The sequence below is a fragment of the Centroberyx gerrardi genome, chromosome 20 (genome assembly GCF_048128805.1).
Source record: "Centroberyx gerrardi isolate f3 chromosome 20, fCenGer3.hap1.cur.20231027, whole genome shotgun sequence".
NCBI classification, from domain to species: domain Eukaryota; kingdom Metazoa; phylum Chordata; class Actinopteri; order Beryciformes; family Berycidae; genus Centroberyx; species Centroberyx gerrardi.
Window position 1 is genome coordinate 15898186 of NC_136016.1, and position 15121 is coordinate 15913306.

The 15121-nt window shown below is 40.8% G+C and overlaps 1 protein-coding gene across 3 annotated transcripts; it reads left to right on the top strand.

The window, feature by feature from the left end:
- The first annotated feature begins 621 nt into the window (after window positions 1-621).
- On the top strand, window positions 622-14548 carry LOC139913207 (MAGUK p55 subfamily member 3-like). 3 transcript variants are annotated; one of them, XM_071901173.2, is made up of 19 exons: window positions 622-658; window positions 2761-2879; window positions 3606-3683; window positions 3909-3989; window positions 4693-4830; window positions 6170-6251; window positions 6891-6976; window positions 7090-7164; window positions 7353-7549; window positions 7863-7927; window positions 8911-8928; window positions 9459-9500; window positions 10985-11056; window positions 11355-11513; window positions 12097-12177; window positions 12664-12757; window positions 13146-13254; window positions 13818-13937; window positions 14369-14548. In XM_071901173.2, the coding sequence occupies exons 1-19, from the start codon at window positions 622-624 to the stop codon at window positions 14546-14548; spliced, it is 1833 nt and encodes a 610-aa protein (XP_071757274.1). The 3 variants fall into 3 exon arrangements, with proteins under 3 accessions (XP_071757274.1, XP_071757275.1, XP_071757276.1); XM_071901174.2 differs by having other exon boundaries at window positions 10991-11056; XM_071901175.2 differs by lacking the exon at window positions 10985-11056.
- Window positions 14549-15121: the final 573 nt, after the last annotated feature.

Here is a 15121-nt window from a genome sequence, read left to right on the forward strand (position 1 = left end):
AGAAATGATATACTTTGCTAAGTGAGTTCTGGTTTAGTGAAACATATCTGTATTACTTCACTGTACTCAATCTGATGTCTTTAGTCTCTGGCTCCATCAGAGGCACAGAAATCTGATTTTTATGGTGTAGATCTGATTTCCATGGCTGTCTGAATGAGAGAAACCCCACGGAATCAGATTTCCTGTTGACATTATTACAAGAAGATCGGATCTGCTGTTCGTTGATGTGTGTAATAATAATAATAACAATAATAATAATATTCTTTATGTCAAAAAGGCTTGATTTACCCAGGCAGAAAAGATGTAAATTATAACTCGTTCATCTTCTCATGACTGTTTGAACCCACATGGAAAATCATTTCTCTTGGTTTAGATACCCATGAGAAATATCACTTACAGTATGTGTCTCAGTGGGTTTAACTCTATACTGCACACAAAAAGCACTGTTATTTTTTCAAGCCTTTATAGAGTGTATGGAATCATTTTCACTCCCTGTTGTGTGTCTGATTTGACAGCTTGGTCGTAGCTGAGGCCAGGAGGAGGAGCGGGAGGAGAGGAGTCGCCCTCTTTATTTCCCTTCCTCTCCTGTTCATCCCATCTGGCCCCTCCAGTCTCCTCTAAATGATTGAAGCCATGCCCATCGTGTCCGCAAGCACAGGTACAGTCATGCTCTCTGATGTATTATATATGTTTCAGATCCATAATGCATGTGCTAATACATCAATCATGCATAATTGATGCTGTAACTTTGGGTTTTTGTGTATGATCGGTAAGGAATGTTTATACTGTGAATGAAAAAACACACTCTGAGTTCATATGTATCCCACTGCCATGTGTACCATACAGTGAGATAAAAATAACAAGTTCAAAGATGACAACAGTGAGGTTACTGCAAGTTTTCATGTGGGATAGACCATCATTTTTTAAAGTTGGCTTGGACCAGCAAACTGACATCGAAGCAACCTAGAATCAATGTTGGTTTAATGTTAGTTTCACTGAATTAACACTGCAACCTGATATGATTCACCATCTTGTTGCTTGACACTGATGCAACATTGAAAACAGACACAAAAATCAACATATTTTGGATTAAATTTCAATTTTGTTTTTGGTTGATCTATCATTGAAATCTAATACTAAGCAGCATTTGTTTGCCAATTGATCTAACAGTGATACAACTTTGAAAATGGACTGAAAACAGACACAAAACTTTTTTGGTTGATCTTACACTGAATCAATCCTGCTTTATGAACAGCTTTATCTATTTTTATGGTGACATGCCAGCAGAACACCATGACAATTTCAGCTCTTCTTAGTCTGGAAAGTCAAGGCTAAGTGGTGCTGCAACTGACATGATTTTTGACATGACAAGGTCAGAAAAAATACTTTCAACAGGACACGGACTCAAAAATTGTATTAGGAAGTCAAATTCACAAAAGTACACAAAATACACAAAATTCAGTGGACACACAAATACATTGAAGTTATTTATAAACAAACAGATAATGAAATCCTTTTCCTCAGGCTGAAGTGTTGGGTTCAGCTGCTCTGAGTTTTCCTTCTCACCATGTTTGTTGTCTGAAAACATCTGAAGAACAAACCCAACCAGAGAGAGAAAGGACCATTTTTCATTCTCAATTGGAATAGGAATAACATACTTTTCATTCTATTATTGCACTTCATTAAGCAACTGTCACAAAAATGTGTAAATTGTCACTGGCGCTGACTGAGAAATGGCTTGTTAGTATCAGTATTCAGTTTTCATCTTTGGCTGTAACTCTGTGCATCTGTTACGATCCATTCCCATTTGTGAGTGTGTGTGTGTGTGTGTGTGTGTGTGTGTGTGACTGCACTTCTAGACAGGCGGAAATTAGAGAGCAAACTACTCTAACAAACAAACGCAACCATATGCCTTTTAAATGGGAAATGTTTTGAGTTTCTGGAAGGTTTCAGGCTTTTATTTTGACAGTAACAGATGGATTTGGTTTCTGTTGAGCCTGGCGAGGCTTGGACTTGAATCAGACCTGAACAAACCTTGACGATATACTGACTTATCTCTTTGTCACAAGTGCAGTTGCATACCAAAACTTGATCTATCTATCTAACATTTCCAGATTGAAGAAGAAGAAGAAGAAAAAATAATACATGTGCAGTATTTTACAATATATTCTTTGCACTGTCAGTGTCTAACCCTTCTCTACACCACATAGAATCAACAGTGTGCCAAAATTATTCAGACCAAATGCATTTGACTCAGAGTGTCCCATTAAAATCCCTTTTAAAGAGGAATAACTGCACACAAAATAGACAGTACATTGTACATGGTTAATAGATATGGAAAGAGTGAAATTTTCATTGCAAGGGCACATTGGTTTCAGTAGTGATGACACTTTTCTAATGCTAGAAACAGTAGCTCATTTTTTGGTTTGTGCTGGAGCAAGGAGCAAATGTGTCACCAATGACAATGTGTCAACTAGTACAACGGAAATATTTTGCTATATTACCATGTAAGCTGTTGGAGCTCACATAAAACAATTGTGAATGTAAACACAAATAATATACTCAGCATGTGCTTCTTGTAAGTGTCCATTTAACATTTCACTTAGCCGTTTCTTAACTTTAACCTTTAAATTACTTGCGAAGGAATGTTGTCCTGGTGAGATCATATATTGGCGTTTTCATATACCCAGTTTGAGTGTGTTAAACAGGTGATTTATGGATTATTGTTGTAAACAAATGGATTGTTTTGTGTGATTGCAGGGCTGCATGAGACTCTGGCTCTGCTCACCTCTCAGCTCCACCCTGATGCCAACCATAAAGAGGACCTGGTCTTCCTCAAAGATGTCTTCAGCGAGAAAAGCCTCAGTTACCTCATGAAGGTACAGCAGCTTTGTTTGAATAATAGTGGCAACTTGTGTGAGCTGGTGGCTAGACTGTGATTTGACAGAGTGCCGGAGTCCAGCAAAGATTAAGTCTTTTTGAATCCATTGTGTAAGGAGGATGATACATTAGACAATTTTAAGGGAAATGTGGGTGGGCAATATTCCTCAGAACATCTATACATACTGTATTTCCTTGCAAAAAAATGTTCCCATAAAGCCACTAGAAGGTGCAAACCTCCACCAATGCTGAATTCTCCAACTTGCAAAGCCTTCATAATGGTTTATGTTTGGTTAGCATTTGTCTTCTGGGTTTGATTTTCCAACAAAATAACATGTGAAAGCTATGCTGTTTAGCAGGTGACTCAGAAGTCCCGGATGTCAGACTTTCCCACCAGCATGTGAACGCAGCATAATAGTCATGGCTAAAAAGCGATAATCGTCTAATGGTGGAAATCCCAGATCACCACCAAAATGTAAACAACTGATTCTTGGACCTGGTTTTCTGTCCACCACATTTCATCCAAATCTTTTTGTTACTTTTTGAGATATCTTGCAAACCAACAGACAAACGGGCAGCAGTGAAAACAGAACCTTCTTCCAACTTTGTTGGTGGAGGTAATAATGCTGAGTTGTGCTGTGCATCACCATCCTAACTGTGTGTGTGTGTGTGTGTGTGTGTGTGTGTGTGTGTGTGTGCATTCATGTGTGCCTGTTATGTCCCAGATCCATGAGAAACTGAAGCAGTATGAAAAACAGAGTCCGACTCCAGTTCTACACAGCGCCTCCTGTCTGGCAGAGGATGTAAGTGCAACAAACCTTTCAACAGATTTTATTTTTTCAATATCAAAACAAATATAAATATTAAATATGATCATAAAGAAATACATACATACATATATACATGAGAAAAAAAGAAAAAATAATATATATATTTTTTTTAATATTGATTTTTTCCTTTATTGGAAGAAGTGGTACAGCATAGACACAGCTATAAATATTTTTATTAATGGTTTTCTGAATCGCCAGCTGGCAGAAGAGCTTCAGAGTGGAGTGATGGAGGATGATGAGAGGGAACTGCTGCTCCTGCTGAGCACTCCTCACCTGAAGGTACACACACACACACACACACACACACACACACACACACACACACACACACACACACTCTGTCTCTCTCCCTTAGTGCAACATATTGAACACACACACACAAGCTGACAAATGCTTGCCAATGCCGTTTCCCTTTCTACCCGCACACACACTGATCTCTTGAACATCGGAGCCTCTCACTCCTTTTCTGAACCGTCTTATTTTCCCTCTAAGATGATGATCATCCATTACATAATACCAGCCTCGGCGCTGCTGTCTGTAACCCCGCCCCGCCCCTCAGACGCAGACATTCCTGCCTAATCACACTTATCAAGTGATTATGTTCAATTTATTGGCTTTGTGGGGAGTGGGAAGGGATGTCGGCTTGTGACACTTACACAGCAATTTCTTAAATGGGAGCGCCCAGCGGGGACGTTCTCTCTCTCTCTGTCACTTCTCTGCATTTCTCAGTCTTTTTCTGCTTTTTGACCCCCCCTTCCCCTTCCCATGGCTTTCCATGGTGTCTAATGCTATTCACTTTTCTTGCTCTCTTTCTGTCTTTTGTCTGTGTGTGGTCCTGTTTCTCTCTCAGACTCACTCTGACCGTTCTTACTGCATTTTCCATCTCAGTGTTCAGTGTCTTCACATGCCAAGTCAGTCAGCCTGTTAAATTGTATCTGTGTGTGTGTGTGTGTGTGTGTGTGTGCATGTGTGTCCTCTGCAGGCCGTGCTGTCAGCTCATGACACGGTGGCCCAGAAGAACTTTGACCCGGTGCTGCCGCCGCTGCCGGAGGAGCTGGACTACGACCTGGAAGAGGAGTCGGTGAAGATCGTCCGCCTGGTGAAGAACAAGGAGCCCTTGGTGAGAACTGGCATCACACCTGAGAAAAACGACTGGGAAACCAACGACCAACTGGGAAAACAAATAACTAACGCTCTCCCCTCCCTCGACAACTACTGTCGCTGCGCCCTCAAGCGAGGCTTTTAACCCCATTTGCTTCAATAGAGCTGCTTTGAGGCCAACTAGGATCCCAGGTGTGAATGCATGTAACTGTGTCATCGTGAAGCAGGGTGATGCTAAAATAAGAGCATCCATGCTCAGCAAAAACCCCTCGAGCAAAGGACAAAAAATACATTCGCAGTTAACAAGAAACAAATGTTGAGTGGGACCAGAGAGGAAAAGTAAAGACCTGTTTCCTCCTTCACACATATGTTAAAATGTCCATTTTCTCACTTTGATTGCAAGCTCTAATTTCTTTTTCTGAATTCTTACAATATAGAAAAGCATAATAACTTTTATATATTTGGATGATGCTATTGGGGAACAAATGCAAAGCCATTAAAATCACCTCAAGCTCAACCACTGAAATACTAGCTATGAAACTTTCAAATGGTCATGCAGTTGTTTTACAACAGCAGCAAAAAACATATGTTAAAAGGCAAAATATCTGCTATATAGCTTATTAAAAGTACAATTAGAACCGAGTGATAGAATGGGAGCTTTAAAAGCTTAATGCCATACAACCTCCTGTTTTATCCTTCCAATTCCTTTCACAATCTCTCTGAAAAACAAAGTGTTTGATTTATCTCATCTTGCAAGTGATACTGCCGCTTCTGAGTCTGCTGAACTGTCAATCACACTGCATGGAGATCAAATATTTTAAACCTTATTCAAATATATGGAATGTTTGGTCTCAAACCTTTTAAGGATTTAGTAAAAGAAATCTTCTCTGGAAATAATCACCGGTTGATGCTGGAGCACAGCAACAATAGCTGAAATGGGAGAGGAACAGACAACAAATTGATGGAGAGCAAACCAGTGTAGAAAAACACTGATTAAAAGAAGGAAAGTGGGTTGCACAGCTGTTGCTACGATACAGAAATATGAAATGTAATCGCAAAATTTCAACAGAATAGCAGCCTTTGTCAGGGGAAAAAAAACATAGCTCACCAAGCTTAAGTACCAGTGGGGAGGTGAGCCTGAGGATCAAGTATCAAAAACCCCTGTCATACAGAGATTTGGCATACTTTATAAATTGGTCCGTATCTTTCAATTCTGTTTACATTGAGCTGCAAAAGCCACCAACCTGCACACTTGGAGCAGGTGGCAGCCACAAACAGTCTGCCAGAGGATTGTGTTAGTGGACTGAAGGTTAGGTATGAACTAAAAAGCCGGTTTATTGGTTGGTCTCTTCCACCAGGGAGCGACTATTCGAAGAGACGAGGTGACAGGCGCTGTGATCGTGGCCAGAATCATGAGGGGAGGAGCAGCTGACCGCAGCGGTGAGAGCAACAACACCTACACACATTACACACTGCATACGTACACACACACACACACACACACACACACACACACACACACACTCTCATGTCAAATATATGCTTTTATTTCCTCTAAAAAAGAAACAAATGAAGAATAACCTGGCTCATCACCCAGCTATCCAATTAAACATCACATTATTTGACAAAGGGCCTTAAGCCATTTCTCTGACTCTTAACTCCTAAAATGAATTCATCTCTGCTCTAAGATATTGAATGGGAACAAAGAAAATGCCCTTCCCACCACACCGGACTTTCTTATCAATACTGACATGCTGATAGAGAGGAGAGGAGATTACGTTGTTGTGTGACCCCACTAAAATGGAAGTAGTTCAACACAACTGTCAACGGAGATGAAATCCTTGAGATTAGTGCCATGAGATTGCATCTTGGGAGATTACAAACAGGGGTTTGCTCGTGCCCGTTGCCATGGCGATATCATGGACTTTATGGCGATGCAAAATTATGTCTGTTTTGTTCATATCTGGGGTTTATATTTGGAAAATACTCTCAAAATACTCTTATTGGCATTACACATACTGGGATATTCATTTGTGTGTGTGTGTGTGTGTGTGTGTGTGTGTGTGTGTGTGTTTCCAGGTCTGGTGCATGTGGGGGATGAGCTTCGAGAGGTCAATGGAAATCTGATAATACACAAAAGGCCAGATGAAATTAGTCAGATTCTGGTAAAAGAAGCATTTACATCTATTGAATTGCAATGTAGTATCAAACTGGTTCAGATACTGTGTGATTATTCACTGATGACTAGTTGATGGTGGATGATGATGTTTTTGACCAGTCCCAGTCACAAGGCTCCATCACCCTCAAAATCATCCCGGCCGTCGGAGAAGACGACAGACTGAAGGAAAGCAGGGTGAGTTCTCCAACATGAAAAGGGAAAAAGGATTCTATTTAATTCTTGATATTTTGAATAATTTTCCAGATGAAAACTCTGGTATTGGTTCTAATGGCTGACTTGCACCTTTACCAACTGTAGATCTCTCATCATGAACAGCAGGATTTATCTCTCGATAGTTATTGGAGTTACTGTATCTGCGTCAGGTCTACCTTCGGGCTCTGTTCGACTACATGCCCTTCGAGGACAAGGCCACGCCCTGCCAGGAGGCGGGACTTCCTTTCAAGAGGGGGGACATCCTCCAGGTGGTGAGCCAGGACGACGCCACCTGGTGGCAGGCCAAGAGAGTGGGAGACTGTAACCTGCGCGCCGCACTCATCCCCTCCACACAGTTCCAGGAGAGGTAGCCAGGCCTATCCGCTTTCAATTGAAGAATGTGTCAATAATAAATTAGCCAATAATAAGGACGACTTAAGCATCTAAGAATTATTACAGAAAACAAGCTTAGAAATTGCGTTTTAAAAAGTGTGATTCTCAGTTGTAATAAAGCATTTTGTCATGATGCAGTTAGTCACAGACATGATACCCAGGTTGACAGGCACATGATTGGATTTCACAGTTGTAACATCAAGACTCACAGACACATTTAGAGTGTTTTCCCAAACAAATCAAAAATAATAAATTCTCTTTGATCTTTTCATTCATTTTTTCCCCAGGCGCCTGAGGTACAGGATGAAAATGGGCTCCTTCCCTGCTGCAGTGTCCCCTAAAACTCCCACATGTACGTTTATTTTACCTTGGCATGTTAGTAAGGGATCTTACCATCTTTACTTATCACAAATTGTACTCCATTATCTATAAGCATGGATGTACATGAAGCTGTTATTCTTGGATCTATACCACTTGTATTGCACATCTAATCTAATCTAGCAAAGGAGACACAGAAAAAGAGATTACAAACAGAGAGCAGGGAATCTGAAATTAATCTCTAAAATACGTAATCCATCGTTTCATTCGCACATCCAATTTTGAGGTAAAATGAAAACAAAGTGGTTGGGCAAACAAAGGGTGGCAGCCCAGCCGGCTGTCTCCTTGTATCTGCCTGCTTCAAGTGACCTTTTGCTATTCGATAATCTGCCCATGAAAAGATGTGTGGATTCTGCATATCTGCCTGATGACAATATCATTCTATACCTTTCTCTGTGTAGATGCTGAGATGCATAAAAAACAAGATGAAATACTTGTTGAAGTAGTTCCTCTAGATACTAGCATTTGGGGGGGAAGGCTAAAAATGTTTTGTTCATTAAATTGCAATTGGCTTATATTTGTTTGAAGATTAATTTTAGTCAAACATTTTTGTCATTGTTGTTTTGTGGAGTATGGATGTGGTATTTGTAAAGGTGTTACACTGAATGCACAAAATATTAGGGACACTTTCTTTTTTCATGAAGTACATGGATGAGGTGAATCCAGGTAAAAGCCATTATCCCTTATTGATTTCTCCTATTAAATCTACACTAATCACAAAGGAGGAGATGTAGATAAAGAGAAGCAGACGAGTTAGAGAAGGATTTTTAAGCTTTGGGACAGCTGAGATGTGGATTGAGCAAAAGGGGCTGCAACTCGATATCAGGAAGACGTCCCTTATATTTTGTACATCAGTGTATAATACTTCATAATCTTCTACACCCACAGCACCATGTTTGTAATATTCTGTCACTCTCTACAGTGATACTCTGTCATTCCTTGCATTGCTAACCTCAGATGATCGGGCTGACAGAGGTAGGTGGACTGATGTGAAGGGAAAACAAAGCTCTTATCCCAACACGGCATGCACTAACAATGTGTTTTAATGCTTAAGAATTTCTCAGTGAAATTCTATTGTCACACTTTATTTAGGTAGTCCAATGATGATACTCAACTTCTTACCAAGTGACTGTAATGTGTCACTAAAAAGTCGATTCAAGTGATATTCTACATCGACTTTTTGCCACTTTGCAACACTGGACTATCCAAATAAAGTGTTACCAATGAACACCCCATCTTTCACACACTATCTGAATGGTGTCCACGGAACTTTCCCCCACAATTAACCCTTTGTTGACTTTAATTGCCTTTGTGGCCACAACCCCCCATCTGACCCTCACTGTTACCACACTTACCTGTTGTGTTCTAACATCAAAGCCCTCTAACCTCTAACCTCAAATCCTCGACTGCCAGACTGCTCAGCGTCCGACCTGCCTCTCCTCCCTCCCTCCCTCCCTCCCTCCCTCCTCTTACCCTATCTTCTCTTCTTGCTTGCCGCCCTACAGAAGACTGTGACAGTGAGGGCACTCTGAATGGACAGGACATAGGTGAGGAGGCATGATGAATGAGAAATTTAGGAATCACCTCTGCACTGCATCTCCGCTAATCTACGCACTAAACCATCCCTTGTTTTTAACATTAACAAGATATTCCTTTTAGGGGAAGGGCTGTAGCAGGGTGAGAGGGTAAATCCTTCTTGTTTTGTCCTGCTTCGTTTATCAGTTTTGTTTGGATTTCATTTTGGAAAGCAGGAGGCTAGTGTCAGCTGAACAAGTCCAATTAATCACAGTTTGAAGCATAAAGGGTTACTTCACCAATAGTTAAAACAACACCAGATGTAACCTGACTCAGCAACTGTTAAAAGCAGATGGAAAACCATACAGTGAAGAGAGAGGTAGACTGTTCACCTACCTGACGTTGTCTTCGTAGTCCAGTGATCAGTCTCACCATTTTGTTGGACAGGCTTCCTGGCTGCTCTTAACACTGTGACCGTGCTTCTGTGGGTTTTGTGTGACATGTTGTGGCTCAAAGCATTTCTCTGGGCCATTTTTGACTTGGACCATATTTTCCCATCTTTTCCCATCATACTGAACGATTCTGACCAAAATCTCGTCAACTGTTTCTCTATAGAGCTACTTGGCGTCTTGCTTGCCAGGGTGTGTGGCTCTCTAATACAGTCCTACAGGGCCAATGGACTCTCACAAAAGTCAACCCCAAAAGCATCCAAAGCGTGTTTTTGTCAACATATTGACTGAATTGATGTCAGTAAAAAGATGTAAATGGAAATTATCTCAAGTCCTGCCTTTCTCATACAGTTTTGAGCACTTCCAGCAGCCAGCTGCTGGTACCTGCCTTTCTACATGCACCACTGTGTAAAGTAGTGCAAAATAAATAGCGAAAGTTGTCAAGTCATGGATAAACTTAAAATTAAATAAACATGTCTCATTACAGAGTGAGCATCAGTATTTGAGGGCCATGTACACTGGCAAGCAATTAGTAAGTAGTTCTATAGTGAAGCAATTTCGGTTTGAATTGATCGGTATGATGGAAAATGATTGGAAAATAGGGTCCAAGTTGAAAATGGCCGGAGTTATGCTTTAACAGTTGCTAATTCTTCTACATTTTTAGATTGAGTTCAGTTTGAAATAGTCAGGAATTGATCATGAAAATAATGAAAAATGTAATGGCATCGTTGGTGATGTGTTATGGGTGTTTTTACCCCCTCTCACTGTATAGAAAAGCTCAGCACTCTTTGCACTATATCTACGGGTCTGTGTGTTTCTAGCAGGCTCTGGTGCAAAATGCTACAGCCACTGAGCTTCTCACAAGGTCTTCATGGCACCTCATGGCCGCTCATTTATGTTTCATTATGCTTCACAAATGACCTGTCTTCATGCTACATGCTACAGGTTCTTTGTTTTTGGCAAAGAGGTTCTTGCATCGGTAGACACAGCATGCATGGCTTCCAAGCTCACCTGCTTCTATGCTGTTGATGAGATATGAGCTGGTTGAATAAATGGTCTAATACGAGCTGTAGTCTCTCCCAAGAGTAAGGCAGCCCCTGCCTTCTGTGGCCATGCTTTCTCATGGGATTTTTACTCAGGTACTCTTACTGATTTCTACTGGTGTTGTTCAGTGTGTCTTTGTTGTTTGGTGTGGCTTTTTGTCTGCAATGACATTGATCAGGATTTCAATTTTAATCAGAGAGGCCAAGATATAATCCGTGATTTAAAAGTGAGGGAATTTTCAGTACCTTTAGTTAGCTATTTTTCAGTTCCAACTTCAAGGTTTCAAAGTGGCAGTGTGGGTGTCAGGTATCAGCAGTAGACTTTTCAGAGAGTTTGTTTTGTGTGTGGATCTCTGTCTGTCCGCCTCACCTGTCTGTCTGTCTTTGACCACAGCCGGCCTGCGCAGAAGTTTCCGCCTCAAGAAAGATCGGCAGGGTTCACCGGGAGAACCTCGCACTCCGGACGCCAACCAGGCAGACTTTCTGATTTATGAGGAAGTAACACAATATCTGCCACGCCGCGGTGAGAGGCCCCGCCTCATAGTATTGATAGGTAGGTCCATTACGGCTTTAAAGAGACTATGCTTTTACTCTTAAAACAGCAGTTTGGTATTTGCTATTAAAGCTACACTTGGCAAGATTTTTATGTAAAAATACACTCATCTTGTCAGCTTAAATCACAAAATGGGGCTGCAATAGAAAAGAGAATCCCATCCCTTCTAATTGAGACCCAGTAGATTCGCCCAATTTGCCCAAATTAAATTTTATGCAGAATGGCATAAAACTAGTAAAAATTTGGCTTTTTTCACATCTGGCTTCTACAAGACTTCTTACCAGAGATTTCTTGGGGTGTGTAAATGTTCAGAGTCTGGCTTCAACTCTATCTTTGGACTGACAATCTGGATTGAAATCTAGGCTTCAGTATGAAATCTCTGGAGCTAGTGGGCCAGAGCTAGAAGTTTGGTTCTGCCTGTTTACACGACTATCTCCAGTTAGAAGTTGCTGAAGAGCCAGATGTGGAAAAAAGACCACAGAGCCTACAATCAGGTAGTACTATTTTTAGGAGAGACCTCAACCTGCATACATATTTGTTTCTTGCGTAACTGTGTATTCTATGACTGTCTGTCTGGCCCCAGGTTCCCTCGGGGCTCGCATCACTGAGCTCAAACAGAAGGTGATCACTGAGAACCCTCGGCGTTACGGTGTGGCCGTGCCTCGTGAGTCCTTTCTTTACATTTCCCCCCTGGCTCTTATTTCTTTACCTTGTACTTCTCTATCATATGCTGTCATTGTAGGGACGCAGGCTGCAGACATTATTATCCCCTCTGGGTTTGAGCATCAGTAATGTAAATGTAAATATCATCTCTTACACACCCACAGCTAGCTACGGTGTGGCAATATATGCAACGACCTTGACCTTTTCTGCTTTTCACCAGAAACAAGTATAGAGTAGATGTGTCACTCATGATTGCACATGGCTTGTAAGCACAGCCTTGATGATTTGCTGTCTGGGAGTGGGAAAGACCATATTGCACACAAAGCCTACAAGGCGATTCCTTTGCCTGAAGTTCAGCATTGACTTTGCACAGCATTCATGCCAGGGGACAAAGTAACAAACAAACATCCTCAACTCCTATGATCCAATCCAAATACATCAAAACATTCAGTTATTCATTTTTTTCTTTCCTTGGTGCGGCCCGCAGACACCACTCGATCCAGGAAGAGCCACGAGAGAGAGGGAGTGGAGTACCACTTCATTACTAAAGCAGCCTTCGAGGCAGACATCCAGAATAACAGGCGAGTGCTCAGACTGGATATTATAGTGGTGATCAAGCCATAAAATGCATCAAATAGTTCACTTTTTATTCTACAATGATTCAGAAATATAAGGAGCACAAGAATGTGGCCTATCAATGAGGATTAATTGAAGCCTTCAGTAAAAAAAAGGCCTGTTTTGAAATTGTTGGAGTAGTTGAACTTGACTTTAGTCACTTCAGACCCATATCACTTGAATTATGAATGTTAAACATCACTTTCATAGCCAAGTCCATAACCTTTACTATTAACCTCTACACTCAAATAACCTATAGCCTACTTAATGAGATTGAAAAACATCACTCATCTGAAAAGTTAAAGCAGGCTTTTACAGTTCTTCATCTGAACTATTCATGATGTATTTCTGCAGATTTATCGAGTATGGGGAGTATAAGGACAACCTGTACGGCACCAGTCTGGAGTCCATCCACAGTGTTTTAGATCGAAACAAAGTGTGTCTGGTGGACGTACAGCCAGAGGTTAGTATCATAACCAGCTGAGGGGCGCTTTTAATCCCACTGTCTAGACTCAAGAGTAAAGGTGATTTTTTCCACCAGGGCAAAAGCACAATAGGCAAAAATTCAACAAAGTGTCATCTTTTTAAATAACTTCCAATTTTACTGACTTGCTTTTAATTGTTTTGTTTTTTTCCCCCCACTTTTTATTCTAGTGTTGTTTATGTTCATTTTATGTATTTATTTTTTATTTTTAACAACCTTTCTTTTGAATGTCTTTCTCATTTTTATTCCGTTCTCATATATTTTACTATTTTTTTTTATAGATTATTGTAAAGCACTTTATAAACTCTGCTTTTTTATAAGTGCTAAATTAAGTCTTATCATCATCATTATTGACAGTTTAGTTCCACAGTACATACTGATACACTTGGTTCAAATACAACAGGACTTCATACAGTGCAAACAGTAGACTGTACATTTCACATTACATGTATCCCTAAAAATACGTTGTATTTTGTAGCATTTGCTGTTCTGCCTGGTTGGTGGTTTGGGTTATTAATGATGGGTTTTCTCCCCACCTTCAGGCGTTGAAGACTCTACGCACCGCTGAGTACAAGCCATATGTTATCTTCGTGAGACCTCGGATCCATAATAGTCAATGCAAAAAGCTCGGCTCCTCCTCATCACTTAGTGTAGGGATCACGGTGAGTTGCATAAGAAAACTGCCCACACCAAAATTGGCCTTCTTGGCAAATATGAACACACACACACAATACAGAATGTCTTGTTTGTGCAGTATTTGCTATGCACCTGCTAGTTAATGGTGCTAATTATTTAAACCATTATTGGCTTTATATTCACACAGACCTTGCACAAATACTAGTAATTTGAAATAATTGTTTCACATACTCTAAATTGTCATCTATTCATAAATATCTCTCTACTCCAAAATTAGATACTGGATCAATGTACTTGAAACTTAAGACTTTTCACAAGCAGTTACACCCACACATTTTCCCAAACTTGTTATCAATTCACATACAAATAATTCCCATCAGTGCATACACTCTGGACAGTGTAGTAGCATCTAAAACACTGCTCTAAATCAACATCCCTCCCTCCTGCTGCTGACTAGGAGGAGGACCTGCAGGAGATGATGCAGTCGTCGGAGCGGGTGGACGAGCGCTACGGCCATTGGGTGGACTACGTCCTGGTGAAGGAGGACCCAGTCAGTGCCTTAGCAGAGCTCCAGGCCGTGCTGCAGAGGGTGGAGGTCGAGTCCCACTGGGTGCCTGTGTGTTGGGTCAGGACCTAGCCCGGTCATTTACTTGAGCTCGATTGGTTCAAGTTGTAACGGCGTACTACTATGGAGCGCAGTGTGAGGAGGACAGATAAAACTGTGGGGATCCTCTGGAGGTTCTGATGGTTTGGGTGATCCAGTGTTCACTGCCATAGTATACAACCATCCCACCAATACAGGTGTGTGTGTGTGTGATATTTGGAGTGGAGTCAGTACCATAAAAGAACACTGATTTGCACTGACTGAGGTTTGAGAGCCGCATTTTCATCCATCTGAATATCAGGCAAGCTTGTCCATTTTAGACTGTTCAGTGTGAAATGAGTGGGGTAGTTACACAGACAATGTGCTGAAGTAAATATATCTAAACTGTACAAATCGTAATTGGCAGTGTAACGGCTCTTAAAGGGCATGTAGTACATGCATGCAGGACAAAGGTCCTAAAACTAACTTAGTCTAAGAGTTGTACTCAGTATGGCAAATAATTTAAAATATCCAGTATATTGTATCATCTATAATGGAACAGTAAAGTGCCATATCAAACAATATGTAAAACTCACGATAGATCTAATCAGAAAATGAAACTGAATA

Coding starts and splice junctions, on each gene's coding strand:
- LOC139913207 (XM_071901173.2), top strand. CDS start 622: ATGATTGAAGCCATGCCCATCGTGTCCGCAAGCACAG. Junction 7,550..7,862: donor TCCACACAGTTCCAGGAGAG/GTAGCCAGGCCT, acceptor TTTTTTCCCCAG/GCGCCTGAGGTACAGGATGA. Junction 13,255..13,817: donor TGGTGGACGTACAGCCAGAG/GTTAGTATCATA, acceptor CCCCACCTTCAG/GCGTTGAAGACTCTACGCAC.